We start from the raw sequence: 23,330 nt of genomic DNA, 5'->3' as shown, positions 1-23,330 counted from the left end.
CTCAGCATTTGTCTCATTGCCTGTGCCCTCCGGTCTGTCTGTATTGACACACTGTCTGCACGCTGTCTGCGTCTGTCTGCACAGTTCAGTGTTAAATCCCCTTTTGGACTGTTGGATATGCCCGAAACAAAGCAGTCCCTTTTGAGAGATGGGGAAGTGTACCAAGCATTCATCCCCCAGCAGTAATGATCTGTGCATAAAGAGCAGCGTAACAGTGTGCTGATGCCGATCGCCATACTGTCTGACTGTGGTTGGGACAGGTGGCGTTTGCTGGGGGAGTCAACAGCATCCTGCTGTAGTCACATGGCTTATTTCTGAATTATGAATATGCTGGGCACCCTAATGCAGTGTCTGTTTCTCCAACGGGGAACTTCCTTTAGCTGCTGTCTGAGTGGTTTTGTGATTGGCTGTTTGCGTCCATAACGGTGCAGTTAACTTTACATTCAGTTTTCCGGCTGTAACATCTTTCAACAAAAGCAAGCCAGTAAGTTTCCAGTTTTCCTTACGGGTGAATTTTAATTAATATTTCAATGTTTGTATGTGCACTTCACATTCAACAGCCCAGCTGTCACGCTTACATATTGCATTTTTCTGTATCATTTTTTAACTATATTATTATGTATAACAATGCAGGAGGCAATAGTAGGCAGATCAGATAGCTCAGATGGGAGAAGGAAAAGGCAGTGAGGTAGACTGAAGACAAAATGTGCCAAGCAAGTATTTTTATTTATTTCATATTTGGCATATGTTGGAGATTATGGCTCCTAAATAAAGAACTTGGCTCTTAAATATATATTTTTTTGGTCTGGAGCCCTGTGAAACTGAATGAATTAGCTATGCAGCATGTGGGGCGTGATGTTGACCAGAACTTCATTGTAGGAGAACAATGAGGCTTGCAGATCGGACAGTGGCAGTGGTGTCAGTAAATTAAGGGTGATCTTTCTAACTCTGCAAAGGAGTTTTCTTCTTTCCCTAGTGCTTAACTTCCAGACCGATGAGCCTGTTTAGGCTCTCTGATTCCAAAGTTTACAGTAGCCTACATGATTTACGCTTTTTTTTTCTTAAATACCGTCATATACCATGTGCTGGAGAGACATGTCTAGATGTTATGATGGTAGGAAAACGATACTTCCCAAGCGTAAGGCTCAATTGAAGGGCCCGTGGAGGTTTTTTGCCTCTCTGAGGATATTACCATTCTGACACTGCTGATTGGATGACTGTTGCTGACGCTACATGTAACTGATAGGTCAATGCTTGCTGTGCTCATAGCTGCTGTGTATTAGAAAGTCACAAGCAGAAATGGGTACACTGGTCACAGTTACGTTCTCTAATGGGTATAACCATACTGAAGAGTGGTGTTATGCTTTTACGGTTATATGGTATATGCTAATGTGGTGTACGGTGGTGTTTTGGGTATCCCCCCCCCCCCCCCCCCGCAGACTTCATTGTGCCCCCACCACCACCATAATTTCATAATAGCAGAATACCAATGCTTTCGAAAATATCTGCAAAATATCGTGGATGGTTCTGGTATGTCTGGAAGGTGTAAAAGCATAATTAATGCCCAGTCCTACTGAAGGGGCTATATAATGATGTAGTTTCATCCTTCAGTCGAACTACCTGTAATATTACAGACGTGGGTGTGTTTTTGTAACTTTTATTTTTCATAATTAGACATTACCTGGAGTTACCAGAGGTTGCTTATTATAATAATTATAACATTTTTGCTTTTCCCAGCATGGCAGTAGTTGCTGCCTTGATGAGCAGTAAAAGACTGCATCTCCCTCCCTCTCTTCCTCTCTCCTCCTCCTCCCTCTCCCTTATTCCCTCTCCCTCTCTCCCCTCCTCCCTCTCTCTCTGACATGCACACCGGTTCATGCTCTCCGCTTGCCGTTATCAAGTGCCTCTCACTCGCCACATATCTTCCACTAACACACCTTTCGCCTGCATCGTAGCCGGCAACAGTTGCACTGAAGCACGGAGCGCCATGCTTAATTAGTGCCGCTTAGTTAGCGAGGCTGTCTGCTGGGGGAGCTGCCCCTGCCCCCCCCCGCCTCCACCGCCAGGCCCGGGGGGCGCCTATGGAGTACTGAGGTAGGCGGCTCTCTGCCTCACCAAAACATCTAAAACCCGCCCGCACCTCTGGGCATGCACTGTCACTGTTTTAACAGACACTGAAAAAGGGGCCAGATGGAGAGTGAAGGCAGTGACGTTAATAAAGAGCTTCACTCCTTTCCACTTCTTCATTTCCTCCATTTCCTTTGTACACTTTGCGCAATCAGCCATTTTAAGACTGCTGTGCAAGTACTAGTGAGATTCTACAGCCTGGTGGGTACTGAAAGTATTACTATGAATTGTGTGAGGAGAGTCATCGCGAGGCCTTGCATCACTGATTGGTAAAGTATCTCATGCAGAGGCGCTGCTCAGTTGGTTAGGATGCACTGCCTGCAATTGGAAGGTCTCTGGTTCCAGGGTTAGCAGAGTGATTTCGCCCTTGGGCCTCTGAGTGAGGCCCTTAACTCCCTATTACTCCAAGGATTGTCTGATAGTTTGTAATTATCTTAGCTGAATCTGTATTCCACCACACGTATTGTACAGTTGGTAAAATTCCCTCTCTCTCTTCATGTTTTTGCCAGCACACCATGCCCATCTCTTTTCTCACCTCTGCTGGGGATTCCAGGACCCAGGTTCCCCCACACCTGCAGCAAATTGCCATCCGGAGCCTGGACCTCGGCTTGTCCTGCCTGGATAAGTTTGTCAAGGTCAGGGTGCCCCGCCTGCTTCTCTGACATGCGACAATTTTGCCTGTGCTCTTTGCTCTGGAGTTAGCCAGCCTCTGTAATACTGGAACACGATGGAGGAGTGCTTAACGCGTTTACCAAAACAAGATGGCGGGGTGCTTAAGCCTTTTACTAAAACACAATGGCGAGGTGCTTGGTGCGTTTACGAAAACACAATGGCGGGCTACTTAAACCTTTTACCAAAACACAGTGGCGGGCTGCTTAAGCCTTTTACGAAAACACAATGGCAGGGTAGTTTAATGCTTTTACCAAAACAAGATGGCAGAATGCTTAAGCCTTTTACCAAAACACAATGGAGGTGTGCATGACGCTTTTACCAAAACGCAATGGCGGGGTACTTAATGCGTTTACCGAAACGCAATGGCGGGGTGCATGACGCTTTTTACCGAAACGCAATGGCGGGGTGCATGACGCTTTTTACCGAAACGCAATGGCGGGGTGCATGACGCTTTTTACCGAAACGCAATGGCGGGGTGCATGACGCTTTTTACCGAAACGCAATGGCGGGGTGCATGACGCTTTTTACCGAAACGCGATGGCGGGGTGCATGACGCTTTTTACCGAAACGTGATGGCGGAGTGCATGACGCTTTTCCGAAACACAATGACGGGGTACTTAACACTTTCCCCTCTTAGGGGAAGGTTGTCCTGAAGGGGCCCTTGGTGAGCATGGACAACGGCAAATACGTCCTGAAGACTGTCATACAAGGTGATGCTCGACAATGCTGGCGGCCCCGTTCCTGATACCTGACTGCACTCGGGGGTCTCTTTTTCTGCTTTACTTCCTTTCCACTTCACTGAGGTCGTGATGCTCTTAATAAAAACTGACTGAAGCGGCCTACTAATTATTGTTCGCTTAAACTTGTATGGCCACCTGTATAAATTACACCCAAATACATCTCATTGCCATACCTGGTGTCCAGCATCAAAGCATCATCATTGCGATGGGGAGAAGATATTCCCCATCAGATGATGGTGCACACGATGCTGACATGCCTCCTCAGACTGCATGTGCTGGTGACTGGCAGCTTGAGGGTGGAGTCTCTCCATGGTCTTTCCTGGGCTTCTCTTGCCGTGGGTGGAGGGTGAGCACATGCACCAAGTTCACTCCATTCAGACGCTTCCTTCAGTTTCATTCACACTGATGTCTTTTACTGGAAAGCAGAATGGGAATGATACCTAAACTGATGCTGGTTAAACAGACATTAACAAAGAATAGAAGGCATGTCAGCCTCTCTCAAGAGGATAATGTTTTTCTGTATTGAAGTTGTGAAACACTGGCTGCTGGATGCATAACCTCAGACACACAGGTCCTGCGTTTCCATTTCATTTGCCCTGGTTCCTCACCTTATTTCAGAGCTGGAGCATCAGCAGAACCTGCCTCGTGGTTTGTCCTCCATTGGCGCTGTTTTGTTCAACAAGCTGGCCAGGGATTTCTCCGAGGCTGTCAATACAGAGGTGCGTCTCAGCTGGGGGGGTCAGGGGCGTAACAGGCTGTGCTGCTGTGTCCTTTACCACGCGAGGCTTTGCTTTGGAGCCATGCGGTAGCTATCCTGCTGCAGCTGGACTCAGATGGGAATCTCAGCCCGATTTTGGTGATATTTTATTTCAGGAAAAGCATTCCCATGTCACTCTGACCTTACAAAAAAGCTGAAATGCATCATTTGCAGTGCGCTGTGCTGCCACACGGGTATTGTGGTGTATTCATTCTTTGTATTCATTCCTGATATTTCTTTGTTACCATACTGCCCCCCCCCCCCACATCTAAAGTGACGGTGTATTCATGCTCGCTCACTTCGGCGCTGATATTCCTTTGTTTCATTACTCCCCCAATCTGCAGTGATGTTTCCTTACTCATTCACTGCAGCGCTGATATTCCTTTGTTATATTACTCCCCCCAATTTACAGTGACGTTTCCTTACTCATTCACTGCAGCGCTGATATTCCTTTGTTATATTACTCCCCCAATCTGCAGTGATGTTTCCTTACCCATTCACTGCAGCGCTGATATTCCTTTGTTACATTACTCCCCCTATCCCCCTCTATGTCATTATCTTCAAAGATTGAAGTGAAGTTAATTATAGAAGAATTCATGCCGTACTTTTCAGATGTTTTTTATGTTCATAATGTGAATTTCTTTTCCTTTTGGTTGCCTTAATAGTAATTAGTATTCAGTATTGTAAGTGTTGTTAGTATTAGGGAAGATTTTGGGTTTGCTCAAATCCAGTAAGCAGACAGGGTCACCTTACAAGGGTGGAAATCACCTGTGTGGTCGTGTGACTTTAACCGTACTTAGCTTTGCATTCTAGTGTGGAGAGAGGTACATTTTGTATCTGATGAAAAAGGTTGCTGGTTCAAATCCTATAGTCAGCAGAGTGCCCTTCAGCAACGCCCTTAACTCCAGTTGCTTCAGGGGACTGGCTGACCCAGCTGTCTGAATAAAAATGTACGTTAACAGGTATTTTAAAAGCTGGAAGTGTCTGCTAAATATATACATATGAAGTGCTGCTACGGTTATGAGTGTGCTCTGTGCTGTACGATGACCCTGCTGGCCGTGACCCCTCCTGTCTGCTTCCCCCAGGATGTGGTGCTGATGACTGGCTTCACGCTCGCCCCTTCGCCTACGGCTCATAAAGATGGCCTTCACTCCTGTAACCTGCAGCTTGGTGGGGCCGGTGATGGGGGTGGGGCCTGTGTCTATGTGAGTCCTCACTCTCATGCTCCATGTGACCCCACAGGTTTACATTTCAGGTTTTTTTTTTTTATATATATTTTGTTGTTAAAGGCTTCTAACGAGACAGAGAGCTGATTGATATCAAGCGGAGCTTATTCCAGCAAACCCTGTATGGACTGAACAGAGAAACGCGTTTGATAATCTGTAATGACCATTTTCCAGATGCTACCACTGATTTTTAAGGTCTGACTAGTTTCACAGCTGAGGACAAAGTGTTGGAAATGTTTTCTCTGCAGTTGACGTTACAGGTTTTTTGTTTTTTAAAATTAAATTTTCCGTTTCAGCTAATGCAGCCTTTTTAAATATAAATAAATATAACTAAAATCTCATCTGAGCAGTTTGTCCAGGTCAGGGTGATTGTGGGGCTTGGAGCCTGTCCCAGGCAGCATACGGGACAGAGCTGGGCTGCACCCTGGACGGGATGCCAGTCTGTTGCTGCACTGTGTAGTTAAACATGTATTATTATGACATAGCTACATGCTTTTTCAGCCACAGGCATGCTGACAGGCTGAATACTGCACAGTGGGTCGCATATCCAGTTTCCTGCGTCGTGTGTTCTGTCTTCACTAATGGGCTCCGCGCTGCCTCTTCCTCTTTCAGGTTTGTCCTGCCCTGAATGCCAGCCGCAGCCCTGCGCACAGTGTGACTCGCAGCTTGGCACGTCACCCAGCACGGGCGTCTGAGGTCAGATTCTTGCTTCTCTCAGAGCCTCTGGATCTGCCCATCATGGGGAATTCCAGAGGGCTCCCCCATAAAGGGTGGCGGGGGCGTCCCCCCATGAAGGATGGCGGAGGGCGTCCCCCCATGAAGGATGGCGGAGGGCGTCCCCCCATAAAGGGTGGCGGGGGTGTCCCCCCCATAAAGGGTGGCAGGGGCGTCCCCCCATAAAGGGTGGCGGAGGGCGTCCCCCCATAAAGGGTGGCGGGGGGCGTCCCCCCCATAAAGGGTGGCGGGGGCGTCCCCCCATGAAGGATGGCGGAGGGCGTCCCCCCATAAAGGGTGGCGGAGGGCGTCCCCCCATGAAGGGTGGCGGAGGGCGTCCCCCCATGAAGGGTGGCGGGGGCGTCCCCCCATGAAGGATGGCGGAGGGCGTCCCCCCATAAAGGGTGGCGGAGGGCGTCCCCCCATAAAGGGTGGCGGGGGCGTCCCCCCATAAAGGGTGGCGGAGGGCGTCCCCCCATGAAGGGTGGCGGAGGGCGTCCCCCCATAAAGGGTGGCGGGGGCGTCCCCCCATAAAGGGTGGCGGGGGGCGTCCCCCCCATAAAGGGTGGCGGGGGGCGTCCCCCCATAAAGGGTGGCGGAGGGCGTCCCCCCATAAAGGGTGGCGGAGGGCGTCCCCCCCATAAAGGGTGGCGGGGGGCGTCCCCCCATAAAGGGTGGCGGGGGGCTCCCGCATAAAGGGTGGCGGAGGGCGTCCCCCCATAAAGGGTGGCGGAGGGCGTCCCCCCATAAAGGGTGGCGGGGGCGTCCCCCCCATAAAGGGTGGCGGGGGCGTCCCCCCCATAAAGGGTGGCGGGGGGCGTCCCCCCCATAAAGGGTGGCGGGGGGCGTCCCCCCATAAAGGGTGGCGGAGGGTGGAGAGTGGATGCATTTTTAATAGCCTTGTGTGTGTGTGTGTGTGTGTGTGTGTGTGTGTGTGCGCGTGTGTGTGCGCGTGTGTGTGCGCGCGTGTGTGCGCGCGTGCGTGCGTGCGTGCGTGCGTGCGTGCGTGCGTGCGTGTGTGTGTGTGTGTGCGCGTGTGTGTGTGTGCGTGTGTGTGCGTGTGCGTGTGTGTGTGTGTGTGTGTGTGTGTGTGTGTGTGTGTGTGTGTGTGTGCGTGCGTGCGTGCGTGCGCATGAGCACATGTGAGTATCTTTGTTTAAATTCCCTTTGCGTCCCAGTGTTAGTGTATTGTTTGAAAGCCATTACCCTCAGGAGAGGTTGCACAGCATGAAAACAGTATAATTTAAGTGCATTTAACCAGGGGGTGGTGGGGGGTGGTGGTGGCAATTAGACAAGCATGGTGACTTGCTGAGAAAATGCCTGGTAACAAGATGACAAGATGAGATGGTTTACAGGACGTTGCTGAGCGTTGGCCGTCTTGTGAGGAATACTGACATAAAGGTAGCTGATTATGAGAAAGATCTCGGTGTGTGTGTTGATGCTTCCATGTCTCACTCTCGCCAGTGTGGGGAAGCAATTAAAAAGGCCAATAGGATGTTGGGTTACTTCTCTAGGTGTGTAGAGTTTAAGACAAGGGAGGTGATGCTACGATTATACAATTCCTTGGTAAGACCCCACCTAGAAAATTGTGTGCAGGTTTGGTAATCATACCTTAAGAAGGACATTGTTGCCTTGGAAAAGGTTCAACGTACAGATGATTCCTGGTCTTAGAGGAATGTCTTATAAGGAGAGGTTAGCTGAGCTGAATCTGTTCAGCCTCGCGCAAAGGAGATTAAGTGGGGACATGATCCAGGTATATAAGATTCTAACAGGTCTGGATGCTGTTCAGTGAATGGCCTCCTCTCGTTTGTAAATTTCTTACGTTCTTATGAATGGCGTTTTGCAGAACTGTCTTAGGTTTGTTGCCGGCCGAGGGCTGCATGGTCTTCCAGGGTGTGGCAGAGGCAGTTCGTGGGGGTCCGTCTCCCTGCCTTCGCATGGCTTCTCTTCCTGTTCCTTCATCAGGCTGCTCAGTGATGCTTCCTTGCTGGCTGTAACACCTGCACTCCTCTGCACCCTTTTGTTTCCTTCCTGCAGACCCAGGTGACGAAGTACACCTACACTGCCCTGAACAAACTGGTTCCTGACACCATCGTCAACATCTATGGTGTGGTGACGTTCTTCAAGCAGCCGTACCGGTCCATGGGGACTGGTGAGCGCATTTTTGCTCTTGCGTGCGGGTTCTGCTTAGCCTCCCTTCACCTTGTCTTCTCCAGGTCCTTCTCAGCAGCAGAGTTTCCTTCAGCATCAAAGCTGGTGTCTCATCCAGTTAGGCATCTTTCTCCTTCCCTGGCTGGTTACAGATGAATATAGAACTGGACTAGGATCCCCTACTACCAGGTTTTCATCTAAGCTTTTGAGCGTCTCTGGTTTGTAGTAACTGGATTAGGGCAGTGTTTCCCAACCCAGTCCTCGGGGACCCCCAGGTTGTTCAAATATTTGCTCCCACCTGGCTTCCAGCACACCTGAACCAAACAATCAAGCAACCACAGACAACGAATACCAGGTTCAGGTCTGTTAGGATGGTCTGGGGGTCCCCAAGGACTGGATTGAAACACAGTGAGTTCAGGAAAGTATGGTTTAATTTCCGGTTCTGGGTGGATCTGCTGGTAGTTGAGAGGTTTTCATAAAACCGACTTAGCAAACAGCATGGTAACCTGTTATGTACATGCCTGTGTATGTTATCTGTCTGTCTTTCCGTCTGTCCGTACATACATCCGTCCAGGTCTATCCATTTATTCATTCTTAGCCTTTGCATATAACGTAGCTATGATCATGAACACAGCCCTAGCTGCTTTCATATGATGAAAACTCAATGAATTAACTCTTTGGCGAGGTCCAGTTATTTATATATATTAGATGTGAGCACGGGGAGGACGCGCGCTGTCAATGGACGTGAGCACGGGGAGGAGGCGCGGCGTCGATGGACGTGAGCACGGGGAGGAGGCGCGGCGTCGATGGACGTGGGCACGGGGAGGAGGCGCGGCGTCGATGGACGTGGGCACGGGGAGGAGGCGCGGCGTCGATGGACGTGGGCACGGGGAGGAGGCGCGGCGTCGATGGACGTGGGCACGGGGAGGACGCGCGGCGTCGATGGACGTGGGCACGGGGAGGAGGCGCGCCGTCGATGGACGTGGGCACGGGGAGGAGGCGCGCCGTCGATGGACGTGGGCACGGGGAGGAGGCGCGCCGTCGATGGACGTGGGCACGGGGAGGAGGCGCGCCGTCGATGGATGTCCACATGCTTCTCTTGTGAGGCCTCGAATGGTATGTTCCATTTATGGGCCCTGTTAAGTGTTTCTGCAAGTGAGTATCTAGGAGATGGAGCTGGGGAGCTGGGACAGGCAGGAGTGCCCCTCCACTCTGCGTGTCATTTTATGAAATATTATCCTAGGGAATCTCGGCCTCCTCCGGAAAATCTCAGTCATGCAGCCTCCAGGAGTTGGGACATGCCAACTGAAATTGAAAGTGACCAAGTCTCAGAAGGTCACCCTCCCATTTGAATCTCCTCCCCCTTAATAACCTGTCCAGAGTCTCTCGGAGTTAAAGCGTAGCGCACTTCATGCATTATCGATAGCGTGATGGAATTAAAGCGGCTGGATGTTATTTAGTTTTAATATTATTTAATAAGGGCAGCTCGGTACAGTGGTTTGGCCACTTTGCCCCTGAAGCACAGCACAGTCCCTTTGATAGTGAATAAAGTCTGCACTAGCGATCGGCTCTTCCCCCTCACTGCCAACGCAAGCATGAATGAGAACGAAACGAGTTGGATTAAGCTAGTTAAAATGATTAGCACTCAATTTATTATCTGAATAAAGTAATCTTAATACAAGAAAATTTTAATTTCCAGCTAGGCTTTAGTTAACATGAAAGCAGGCTCATGCATAGAATATTAAGGGAAACGGACTGAAAACACAAAATCCGTTTAATTTTGGAATCACTTGCTCTCACTAGAGAGAATGGACTATATTTTTTTCCTTGAAGGGAATTAGATTAGCTGTTTACAAAACAATCATTTTTACCTCCCTCATAATGAGACAGATTCAGATCAACCATGGAGTGCGAAGTGACGATGTCCTGGTCGAAGGCAGGTTCTAGTGCTGACAGCACATCGTTTGAATGTCCTGTCGAGGTTTGTCATACTTTAGGCACAGAGACCTCTGCGGCAGTGTGACACAGCACAGCGTGACAGTGGGGAAAAGGACATTAGTTCTGTTTGAAGGATAGAAATGCGTTCAAATTACAGACCTAAGCCGTCACAAATATTCAGTCCTCACAGCGTGACTCGAGACTGTATCCGAGGATGCAAGTGCAAATTGCTGCTCTGCTAATACTGTTTATCCACCATGGACAAACAGATCCGCTTCCTTTTTCCCAGAATGCTGCTGCTAATGTTTTTTTAAGGATTTTATAAAAACACATAGAATGGAAGTAAAAACCGGCCCTGAGAAACAGTCAATCCAAGAGTGACCGGCCATCTTCTCGTGGCACCGTGCAGCATTGGCAGGAGCTTCTTGTGATCCAGCTTGAATCCCGAGAGTGAAATTGCTCCAACTTGATATGAAAGGATTATTCCACCAGAACTGGCATGTGCAGTAGTGCTATGCTGTATGCCTGACATGTGCTGTATGCCTGACATGTGCTGTATGCTTGTTTCATAGGCTCCCTCTCTTCGAAATCCTCCTTATTTCCTCCTCTTTTCTCCTTATTTTGGGGGCATTTTGGGTCATCAGTGTTGTCCCTGGTATCAGTTAGCCGAGCCGTGCAGGTATTTCTCAGTTACACTGCCTGTTTTTCTTTAAGTGATCATGTAATAGTAGCACTTGTCTGTCATTCCATCCATGGTTTTTGCAATCTTAAAAAAAAAAAAAAGGTGTGTAGGTTTCACAGTGCCATCTGCTGGTGAAGGGGTGTACCAACAGCTAGTGCCCTAGTTGCTTTATTCTGAGTCAGAACACAGAGTGGATTTGAGACCCTGTATATAAAAGACAGGTGTTCATTGAAAAAGTCTGTCTGTGGTGGAAAATAACAGCACGGATGAGTTCCCTTTGTTTTCAGCAACAATGCCTTTCGGTTTTCCTTTGGGATTATATGGAAACGTTTTAGGTGGCACACAAAAACTGGCATCGAAGTGCTTTAACTGAGTTTAACTGTCTGTCAGCCATAATTAGGCTTTTTTTCTTGCCCACTTCTCTCTCTGAATGCTCTCTGCCGTGACTGCAGGCCCTCTCCTCTAATGCAGCTCATCACGTATACGGGGACTGCAGGGGGAGGCTGTTTGTCAGCTTGTATCTCGTAAAATTGCTCAACATGCATCTACCTGGTTGTCAGCTAAAGCTGGAAGAGAGGAATGTCAGCCCAGACCTCACTGATTAGCTACATTTCATAGCAGCGAGGCGCTAATCAGCCGCAGCTCGCTCTGCACAATTATTCCCGCCGTAACGCATCTGTGTCAGTGATCACGCCTGTGGGCCTGTCACACAGCGCTTTGCAGGGTGGGGGAATCGATGTGTCTTCCAGTCGACAGGCTCCGTCACCGTTTGATTTGGTATTTTAAGTGGCGGGGGATTCTGGCTCGCATCCTGTCCCCGTCTGTTGGCAGGCCGAGTGCTCGGCTGTGGCCCCTTTGACAGCGTGGGTTAAACGCACCCTGAAGGTACAGGGAGTGGCCTGTGTCATCTGGAATGACCGCGTGACTCGGCCTAATGCAAGCACATGTGATGCTGTCATCGCTGCCCTGGTGATAAATAAATCACGCCAACCACTGGATGGACTGGGGGGAGAAACAGAGCGCGAAAGAGGAGCTGTATTGCTGGGTAAAACGGTGGAGATGGTACATGTTGCTTGGGGGGGTCATAGGGATGGATTCTTATTCACAATGATTGGCACAGTATGGATGATGCTAATATCTAGCAGTGAAAGCCGAGCCTGCCTTATTGTGTGATCTTCGGGCACTTGTGTGCTTGTGTCCCCGCCTGTGTGTGTGTAGAGGGATGAGCATGCTCCGCAGCCCCCGGTGTCATTTAGCTCCCCCTCGTAATCTCGGCAATGCCTATCACTGCTGAAGCACGTCTGGAATTAGATTGTAACATTTGAGATCTTGCGGCACAGGCCCTGATAAATGTGTCATTTACATATTGTAAAACAGCAGTTCTCAGGTTCCTGGTCTGGGAATTGTTACGGTATGTAAGTGGAGCGTGCTCTTTGTGTATTTCGGTTTATAAATATTTTGGAAGGTAATCTGACTACATATACAAATAAAACTTCGATTGAAAATGGTCAAGTTTAACATGGTAAAGTTTTTTGTTCTGTTACTTGAATGCAAACAGCATAAATTCTTCAAGGAGTTTCTCTTTAAACATCCATCCATCCATTTTCCAAACCGCTTATCCTACTGGGTCGTGGGGGGTCTGGAGCCTATCCCGGAAGCAATGGGCACGAGGCAGGGAACAACCCAGGATGGGGGGCCAGCCCATCGCAGGGCACACTCGCACTCCTACGGGCAATTTAGCAAGTCCAATTAGCCTCAGCATGTTTTTGGACTGTGGGGGGAAACCGGAGCACCTGGAGGAAACACCACAACGACATGGGGAGAACATGCAAACTCCACACACATGTAACCCAGGCAGAGACTCGAACCTGGGTCCCAGAGGTCTGAGGCAACAGTGCTAACCACTGCACCACCATGCCGGTCATATTGGATATGACCTCTGGAACAGGCCATTTTATATAATAAATCTTTTGTATTCTTTTGCAGGTGGTAAAGTATGTTCATGCTATTACCAAGATTCAGTAATATTTTTTTTTAAAGTTTTAGTATAAATACAAGCTGTATGTACCAGTGCTATCGCGATAATAATATTGCGATACTGGGATATCGCGCAGGCGACCTCGTGATAGCAAGTGACTGCCGCACGGCTCTGTTCATAGTGATTTTCCTTTTTTCCATGAGACTAGACCTTTCTTGTTTTACACATCAGTGCGTGTGTATTGAATGTTAAATACATTCATAGAGAAAACGAGTTAAGAATGTAATTTATCCTGCAAACTGTTCGTTTCGCGTGCTGGTGACTCTCAGCCTCCACATAAGCTGCCGGCCCCCGAAGTTGGTCATGAACCGTAAAAAATCATAAACCATTATTATTTTGAAATTAAAAATAAAAAGTCATCCAAAATGAAATTATAAAAACAAAAGGTTCTCTTCATTTTTTTGTCATTTTCTGATCATTATTCCATTAAAAATAAATATTTCAAGTTTTTCCACATGGATGGCAGTCGAAATTAGCACTGTTTGTTTACATGAATAACAAGGCACCCACCGCTCGAAGCGCCCTGACACTGGTGTCTGAACCGCCCTAAGGGTCCGAGGATCGATATCCATCATGGCCTTTTATAAAAAAAAAACAAGCTTTCAGGTGAAGCTGTGAATCATTTGTACACGTGTGTAAGATTACATTTTTGCATCCATGGGTAAACGCATGACATCATGGACGCTGCCTAACCGTGGGAAGAAATGGCAGTGACTTACTGGGACTCTTCAGCGCGATATGCCCTATTATCGCCATTTCCCCCACAGTGACTTACTGGGACTCCTCAGCGCGATATGCCCTATTATCGCCATTTCCCCCGCAGTGACTTACTGGGACTCCTCAGCGCGATATGCCCTATTATCGCCATTTCCCCCGCAGTGACTTACTGGGACTCCTCAGCACGATATGCCCTATTATCGCTATTTCCCCACAGTAACTTACTGGGACTCCTCAGCGCGATATGCCCTATTATCGCCATTTCTCCACAGTGACTTACTGGGACTCCTCAGCGCGATATGCCCTATTATCGCCATTTCCCCCACAGTGACTTACTGGGACTCCTCAGAGCAATATGTCCTATTATCGCCATTTCCCCCACAGTGACTTACTGGGACTCCTCAGTGCAATATGCCCTATATTATCGCCATTTCCCCCACAGTGACTTACTGGGACTCCTCAGCACGATATGCCCTATTATCGCCATTTCCCCCACAGTGACTTACTGGGACTCCTCAGTGCGATATGCCCTATTATCGCCATTTCCCCCACAGTGACTTACTGGGACTCCTCAGAGCAATATGTCCTATTATCGCCATTTCCCCCACAGTGACTTACTGGGACTCCTCAGTGCAATATGCCCTATTATCGCCATTTCCCCCACAGTGACTTACTGGGACTCCTCAGCACGATATGCCCTATTATCGCCATTTCCCCCACAGTGACTTACTGGGACTCCTCAGAGCGATATGTCCCGGTAAATCATTTATTAATCAAATGATTGATTGAGCCGATGGTCACATTTAAAAAGAAAGATGGAATGGCTGAGGTGCCCCTGAGGAGAGGTTTGGGAATCAGTCATGTTCATTTAGCCATACAACTAGTTAGCTTTTTTTTTTACTGTGAATTTGCGTGTATTGTAATTCTAAATGTTTTTGTTTTGAACAAATATACACTTTAAATCACTTAATTTTTTCTTTACCTAAGACTTGTTTGTAAATATATTCTGATAAGGTTTTCAAATGATGCTGCCAAGTAAATTAGTGGTAGTGTGAGTGAAAAGCAGTGAAAGAGAAGCTGATGTGATTTGTTCAGTGCTGCTGTGCGCCACCTGGGCAGGAGCAGAGCCAGGCGTCCTGATGTGAGCTGTAGTATCTCCCCGAAATGTACTCATCTGGCAAGATGTTTCGGAGAGCTGTTCGGAAAGCATTCCAGCATGTTAGTGATAAACTTCTGCAATTCAGATTTTGCAAAACAAGCTGTATTATGTGGCTGAGAAAAAGTCTGAAAGCGAACAGGCAGTAATGAGATCTGTGTACAAAGGACCACTGCCACATTCGGCGATGGAAATGCATTAGTGCCAAAATTAGGAAGATACCCTTTTAATCAATTAAAATATCTTATTTTCTTTGTCCTCAGTTGGGTGATTTCCAAATATGATCAAATCATTTCAGAATAAAAAGTTCTGTAGTGACATTTCACCAAAGCATCGGCTCCCAATATAACTGGATGAAGCTGTATGTGTATTTTAACTAGGAAACTAAATCTAAGTTAGCTTGACATGCCTAGAGTACTGAGAGGCGTGTTTTGGGGCAGATGAGGAGCTGAGGAATGACCCCGTACATCGGGAGCCTCTGCCTGCTGCTGACGTTAATGATGCGTTCATTCTTTCTGTATGTGTTTTGTATGATGGCTTTGCATGTGTGTGTTTGGCTCAGTGTGTTAGGATGCTCTGCCTGTCCTCATGAGGTCATCAGTCTGAATCCCTGGGTCGGCGGAGTGATGTCACTGTTGGGCTCTTAAGCGAGGCCTTTGATCTCAGTTGATCTAGGGATTTTTTTGACCCTGCTTTTTAAAAAAAAAAAGTTAAGGTTGCTTGGTATAAAAGTTTTGCTAAATAGATTGAATGTAAAATATATTGCTGAATCAGCTTTTTGCATGTGTGTGTAATGTACATAGAGATGACATTCTAAATGCCTGCCTTTACTGGTGATGATTATGGTTGCATGTAGAGCTTCTGACTTCCACATGGTGATGGAGCTTCAGGCTCACTAAGAGTGCATCTCTCCCCCATGCCGAAATGGGGGCCGATGAAGGCTAGACGAGCCCATTTGGCCCATGCTTTGCTTACAGCAGAGTGTTCAGATATGCACAGATGTGGATGTTGTTCTGGTGTCGGAGAGCTTATAGAATGAGGCTGAAAAGTGACAGGATCTGTCTGGACTTCACACGGTGATTCAAACAGCAATTTCATCTTTTAATGCAGGTCCTTTGCTGCCAGGATGTTTCTTTACACTTTGGAATGACTCATAGCGGACGACTTCCTGAGTTTTTCTGATTGCTTAGGATGCCCAGCTAGAAGTTTCCTGTGGGAGTGCTCTCATGCCCTTAGATGGGTAGCGTGACTGAATCATCGTCTTCGACAACTACTCCAACTTTTATGTTTGTTCTGTGGTGTTTAATCAAGTTTGCATGGCCTTTTGTAGCTGGAATGAAAATGTTATCAGCATATTCTCCATCAAGTTCTATATTTTCTCTCAAAATTTTTCCAGCGCATTATGTCTGCATTTGCTCATGGAGTCTATTGATTTCCCCTGTTTGTTTTAATCCCTTCTTTAAAGTCAGCTGTCACCCATGTAACTTAATCAGCCCCAATTCTATTCCTCCAAGAGGGACTTTGAAAGACATTATCAATTTCCTTTGAAGGTGGATACAGAAAGAGGCTCAAAGTGCTGACGGGATCGCTGTGAAGTGTGTGTGTGTGTGTGTGTGTGTGTGTGTGTGTGTGTGTATCTGCACCTGCGTGTGTGTGTGTGTGTGTGTGTGTGTGTGTGTCTCCACCCATGTTTGTGTGTGCTTGCGTGTGTATGTCCCCACCCGTGTGTGTGTGTGTGTGTGTGTGTGTGTGTGTCTCCACCCGTGTTTGTGTGCGTGCGTGTGTGTGTCTGCACCCGTGTGTGTGTGTCTCCACCCGTGTGTGTGTTTATGTGTGTGCGTGTGTGTGTGTGTGTGTGTCTGCACCCGTGTGTGTGTGTGCGTGTGTGTGTGCGTGCGTGTGTGTGTGTGTGTCTCCACCCGTGTTTGTGTGTTTGCACCTGTGTGTGTGTGTGTGTGTGTGTGTTTGTGTGTGTGTGTGCGTGTGTGTGTCTCCACCCGTGTGTGTGTGTCTGCACCTGTGTGTGTGTGTGTGTCTGTCTCCACCCGTGTGTGTGTTTGTGTGTGTGTGCGCGTGTGTGTGTCTCCACCCGTGTGTGTGTGTTTGTGTCCGTGCGTGTGTGTGTGTGTGTGTGTGTGTGTCTCCACCCGTGTGTGTGTTTGTGTGTGTGTGCTTGTGCGAGTATGTTGTTGTCGCCCTCAGGATGCTAATGCAGAGAGATCCATTCTGCAGATTCTGTGAAATGATTTACAGACAGAGTAGATGTGTGGTCATCAAAGGGGAAGATTCCTTGTGGAAATTTAATATCAACACCAGTTATGATCCCCGGCTGGCTGAGGTCGGGATCCACTGCTGCTGCTTTCTTCTTCTTTCCCAAATTTTATATGAAACTGAAAAAAGCTTATAGCTGAAAGCTTGTCTGTCATGTTCTTTCATTTAAGAGCTCAGGCTGTATAAATGGTCTAGAATTAATTTTACATTTTATGTAAAATCCAAAGTATGATGCCTCAGTACAAGTTTGAGTGAATTTAGGTTTCATTTGTATGTGGAAACTTTAAAATTTTTTTGTCTGAAAATGTCGGTGACATTTGTTACTTCTATATTTTGAAGATTACTGCTCATTCCTGAAGATCACAGACCCATCCAGTGTGAAGGTCAGCTGCACTGTATTCCAGGGGGAGCTGCATAACCATCCACAAGTTTTCAGAACTGGAGACATTGTCCGCCTCCACCGTGTGAAGGCAATGCCCTCTTCTCCACATGCTTCTCTGTATTTGTTACCGTCACACATTTTATGCTTCATGAACTGCTGGGTTCACTTTTGGGGAAAATGAAGTATGTGAAGTGTTTGATTGGGGAGACTTGGCCACGTTAGCTGCTTGATGAGTCACAGTTATTTTAATTGTTTGTTAAAATTGCTATAATTCTGTAGTTTTATATTATACGACGTATTTACACTGTACTCTGTGGCTTCCGCCTCTTCTGCTTAAATGATGTATTTCTAAAGAGAAACATCTCAGGTCGCTCATTGCTGGTGCCCTTCACATAGACCCTTCAGGTCGTCCTCGTTTTGGGGGGGCTGGCTTTAGTTTCACACTCGGGGATCTCACACCTCCGCCGAGAATTTGGGCCGATTACCTTCCCTGACCTTCCCTGCAGGCCCAGTCTTTCCGGGGCTCCATTAACGTGACGACGACCCACGGCTTCTCCATCGTGGTGTTCGATGGCACCGTGGGCAGCCCAGTAGTTCCCCGCACGTCCAGCAGGAAGCTCCACTTCACGGCAGAGGACGAGCAGACGGTGGAGCGTCTGCGCAGATGGGCCTCGGAGCAGACTGCGCTGCTGGGTGCCGCCGCGGTGCGGCTCGCCGACGTCGAACCACGGATGTACTTCGACTTCACGTGCCAGCTGCTGGCCAAGGCTGAGATGGACAGAAACTGCACGCTGCTGAAGGTTCGAGAGCACAGCATTAATACAGAGGGGCTCACCTTATCACTAGCCAATGACATGTTTTGAATTGTTGAATGACAAGGGAGGGGGTACTCTCGGGGCCAATCAGCTTTCAGCCGGGGTCAGTACCCTTGTGCCTCCGCCCTCATTTTTGCCCCTGCTAGTGTCCGCTTTAAGTGCTTTTAACGTCAGCTGGATTGCATGTATGCACATGGTGTGCTCACTCTTACTGCCTGTCTGCGTGTAGTGACACAGCACACACAGCGGAGGGGGGCTGTTAGCCTCACATACACATGGTGTGCTCACTCTTACTGCCTGTCTGCGTGTAGTGACACAGCACACACAGCGGGGGGGGCTGTTAGCCTCACATACACATGGTGTGCTCACTCTTACTGCCTGTCTGCGTGTAGTGACACAGCACACACAGCGGAGGGGGGCTGTTAGCCTCACATACACATGGTGTGCTCACTCTTACTGCCTGTCTGCGTGTAGTGAAACAGCACACACAGCGGGGGGGGCTGTTAGCCTCACATACACATGGTGTGCTCACTCTTACTGCCTGTCTGCGTGTAGTGACACAGCACACACAGCGGGGGGGGCTGTTAGCCTCACATACACATGGTGTGCTCACTCTTACTGCCTGTCTGCGTGTAGTGACACAGCACACACAGCGGGGGGGGCTGTTAGCCTCGTATACACATGGTGTGCTCACTCTTACTGCCTGTCTGCGTGTAGTGACACAGCACACACAGCGGGGGGGGCTGTTAGCCTCACATACACATGGTGTGCTCACTCTTACTGCCTGTCTGCGTGTAGTGACACAGCACACACAGCGGGGGGGGCTGTTAGCCTCACATACACATGGTGTGCTCACTCTTACTGCCTGTCTGCGTGTAGTGACACAGCACACACAGCGGGGGGGCTGTTAGCCTCACATACACATGGTGTGCTCACTCTTACTGCCTGTCTGCGTGTAGTGACACAGCACACACAGCGGGGGGGGCTGTTAGCCTCACATACACATGGTGTGCTCACTCTTACTGCCTGTCTGCGTGTAGTGACACAGCGGGGGGGGCTGTTAGCCTCACATACACATGGTGTGCTCACTCTTACTGCCTGTCTGCGTGTAGTGACACAGCACACACAGCGGGGGGGCTGTTAGCCTCACATACACATGGTGTGCTCACTCTTACTGCCTGTCTGCGTGTAGTGAAACAGCACACACAGCGGGGGGGGCTGTTAGCCTCACATACACATGGTGTGCTCACTCTTACTGCCTGTCTGCGTGTAGTGACACAGCACACACAGCGGGGGGGCTGTTAGCCTCACATACACATGGTGTGCTCACTCTTACTGCCTGTCTGCGTGTAGTGGCACAGCACACACAGCAGGGGGGCTGTTAGCCTCACATACACATGGTGTGCTCACTCTTACTGCCTGTCTGCGTGTAGTGGCACAGCACACTCAGCGGGGGGGGGGCTGTTAACCTCGCATACACGTGATGCTGTAACATTTAGAGGGTTCAAACGCACTCAGTGTCAGCAAATATCGGCCTCCCTCTCCACTGTGCTGTAGGCCTCTGTGCCTGTGTTTAGAAGGTCACTGGTTTGAATCCCATCCTCAGTAGCATCTCCACTGGACCCTTTCACAAAGCCTCTACTACCCTCGCAGTGCCTGTAATACCCTCGCAGTGCCTGTAATACCCTCGCCACAGAAATTTTCTATGGCTGCCAGAAAAGTCACTGACCTTGTACTTGGTCCCCAGGCTTTGCTCTCCACGGTATTCATTTTATTGTGTGTGTGTCTCAAAGGAGAGCATGATGGGATATGTGCAAAGCAGCATTCCAGTGTACCTGTACTATCATTTCATTGAGGGGCAGAGGGGAGGAGTGGGCGTTTTAAGCCTGTAGGCCGCTGGTTCCTCCAGGTCTGGGATGGGACCGAGTGCCCCTACCCCCTGCTGGATGTGTCTGTGGAGCCTGATGCCCAGCATGGAAGCACAGCTGTCCCTGGATGCAGGAAGGGCCTTGTGGCCAGCGTCCTGGTGTATGACGACCACATCAAGATGACCCAGGATTTAAAGGTGAGAGGCTACAGATCAGTTACTGCAGGAATGTGCGCTGATGTCAATGCAGGGCACATTTTCTTATTTAGTTTAATAAGTTTGGTGGTTTGATAAATTGTTATTAGCCGGTTGCTCTCCAGCAGCTTGGCTGTGCACATCTGTCTTTTTCGATGTTTGTTTCATGCATCTCTGTGTATCGACGCCTAGTGAGGACGTTGTAGCCGAGTGTCCTGTCTGTGTATCGGCTCACGTGGGGAGGAGGAGGCGTGCTTGTTGCTGGGATGGGTTTCTGAGTGTTTTCAGTGGTGGATGGGGGGCATTTAGGAAATCAGCGTTGTGATCCTCTTTGTAACCCCCCCACCCCCAAGGCTGCCCTCTGTTTTCAGAAGCTATTGACTTCATATCTGACACATGTTGTACTTCATTCATATTCTCTCTCTCTCTTACACTCTCTCTCTATCTCTCTCTCCCTTCTTGCTAGTTCATTCTTCCCCAAAAACATTAATGATTTCCTCTCTTTCATAGTCCCGTGGGCAAATTTAATTTTTCCCTACTGACAATAATTGTCTAAATTTTTTTTAAGAAAGTTCCTATTTGCATAATGATCTTTTGTTCCAACTCCTTTTCTCTTTTCCTCCTTCCCTTCCCAGCTCTCTCCCTTTCCTGTCTCTCCTTTTATTTATTGAATCGTGCCATTGAAAGAGATCGTGGCTGATTCTGAGGTTTAATGATGTGATGGCAGAGGAGGCTCGGCTTATGACTCAGGCTCACCTCTGTTAGGTGAGCTGTCAGTGCGTTTGTCGGGGGGGGGGGGGGGGCACGTGGCTGTGAGTGCGTTCCTTAGGGGGGCCGCCAGCACCCCTCGGGGGATCGCACAGTAATACCGGCGGAATCTTGTGCCTGTCCTCCTCTTGTGAACGTGGCAGGTAATTCAGGTCCACGGAGTCAGAGTCCAGACCGAGATTTGGTTTTAACCAACCAGTTGATGCTCTTTGAACGTGACTCTTTATACTCAGTTGGTTGGTTCAAACATAATCTTGGATTGGACATTTTCTCTCTGGACCTGAACTACCCACCTCCAGTCCTCAAACACTGATTTCTTCATCTGAAGACTTGGCATGAGGCTCTTCTTGGGCCACCCCTTCTGCTCTCCTCGTGCTCATTCATGAGTGACGCGGATCTTCTGTAAGATCCACGTCTCCGATGTTGTTCATCCAATATCTGCCATCATCATTTTTGAACCTCATACAGCCTCTGACCTGGAAATTGAGCTTTAAGGAAAAAAAACCTTTTTTTTCTTCCCACCACAGAGAAATACAGACAGAAGATCCTGCTTTCTGTCCTCATCCACGTATGTTGGATATATGACTGAATACAGTGTTTAGTAGTTAGCTGCCTGCTCTTAACTTCATAAGGAGGCTTATGGAGAACTCCCAGGACGGAATGCTATGTTAAACAGGCTTGGTGCCTCACACAGCTAAACAAAGATGGATGACTGACCGGGCATAGACTCTGCAGCTGCCTGGTCTGCTCCCAAGTTATATGCTGTGTACTCCCCTGAGAGAGAATCAGACAGGAGACTTCATTAGGGCAAAGTGTGTGGCGAGAGAATGTGGGAGGTTTCTGTGGGAGTGTGTGTGTGTGTGTGTGTGTGTGTGTGTGTGTGTGTGTGTGTGTGTGTGTGTGTGTGTGTGTGTGTCATGGATAGATTACATTGTAGGGACCAAATGTCTCCCCAATGTGGTGATACCCGTGGTATGAATAATTAGGACTTCCCTAACCTTCCACGTGGGAATGATTCAGAGAGTGGGGGGGGGGGGGGGGGGGGTTCCTATTTTGCCTTATTTTCGCTGGCAGTCTGTCTCTCTCTGTCTGTCTCTCCCCCCTCTCCTCTCAGAACTCCTAGGTGTGGCCATGTTCTCTTTCGCTTCCGGTCCCTTTCCCCTGCTGATCTGCAGTAAAGCCCAGATGGTCTTGGGACATATTGGCTGTGGTTTATCTTTACTGATTGCGTGTGTGTGTGTTTAGAGTGTTACTGTTTCTTGTGGCACTGCTGGTGACATCTTTAAGCCATCGTGGTACCTCAGTCTGCTAAGGCCATCCCTGCTTGACGTATTGCATGATAAGACATGATCTGTTATCTTTCATTTGCTCCAAGAGGCAAAAAAATTATGTGCTGCGATTTTTTATAGTTTATTTCTGCATGGGAGCCTCATTTCCGAGCTCGCAGCGTTTGTGAACAGCCATATTCACACATCGGCTTCATTAATCCTCTGTGTTCTCCGTCTTTGTGAGAGCAGTAGTCGAATGCCATCTGTTGAAGTCATCCAATTAGATTAAATGCATTATTTTTGCTGTTTCCGTGAAGAATCCTGTCTCTGTACGTGGTGTGGGAACCTTATAGGTGGAAGCGATTATCCAGTTCCTTTCTTAGTTGTATGTGATTGGATGGCTTCCCATTGACCTCATTAACACCTTCAGGATGCCAAAGCGCCGAATGCCACATTCCATATTAACCATATTCTCCCCACAAAGGGTGGCATGGCGACTTCGAGAATTGCACCGTTAAAACCTCAACCCAAGAGGTGGGAGCTGAATCTGGCTTCCACTCTGCGTGTATATGTGCGTGAGATGGACTGGCATCCTGGCCAGGGTGTACCCCATCCCTATACCCTGAGATGGACTGGCGTCCTGCCCAGGGTGTACCCCTTCCCTATACCCTGAGGTGGACTGGCGTCCTGCCCAGGGCGTACCCCATCCCTATACCCTGAGGTGGACTGGCGTCCTGCCCAGGGCGTACCCCATCCCTATGGCCTGAGGTGGACTGGCGTCCTGCCCAGGGCGTACCCCATCCCTATGGCCTGAGGTGGACTGGCGTCCTGCCCAGGGCGTACCCC

General features: G+C 48.7%; 1 protein-coding gene across 1 annotated transcript in view; it reads left to right on the top strand.

Moving 5' to 3' along the window:
• pot1 (protection of telomeres 1 homolog) overlaps positions 1–23,330 on the top strand; it is a 44,919-nt gene that overhangs the window by 12,561 nt on the left and 9,028 nt on the right. The window contains exons 2-10 of the mRNA XM_049015984.1: positions 2,637–2,762; positions 3,437–3,509; positions 4,158–4,258; positions 5,382–5,501; positions 6,135–6,218; positions 8,274–8,388; positions 17,529–17,659; positions 18,078–18,371; positions 20,296–20,451. Coding sequence (XP_048871941.1) covers positions 2,643–2,762; positions 3,437–3,509; positions 4,158–4,258; positions 5,382–5,501; positions 6,135–6,218; positions 8,274–8,388; positions 17,529–17,659; positions 18,078–18,371; positions 20,296–20,451 — 1,194 coding nt within the window. The 5' untranslated portion in view covers positions 2,637–2,642. The remainder of the gene's footprint in view (positions 1–2,636; positions 2,763–3,436; positions 3,510–4,157; positions 4,259–5,381; positions 5,502–6,134; positions 6,219–8,273; positions 8,389–17,528; positions 17,660–18,077; positions 18,372–20,295; positions 20,452–23,330) is intronic.

This window comes from Brienomyrus brachyistius, chromosome 1 (assembly GCF_023856365.1).
Source record: "Brienomyrus brachyistius isolate T26 chromosome 1, BBRACH_0.4, whole genome shotgun sequence".
Classification (NCBI taxonomy): domain Eukaryota; kingdom Metazoa; phylum Chordata; class Actinopteri; order Osteoglossiformes; family Mormyridae; genus Brienomyrus; species Brienomyrus brachyistius.
This window is presented reverse-complemented; position numbering and strand designations above follow the sequence as displayed.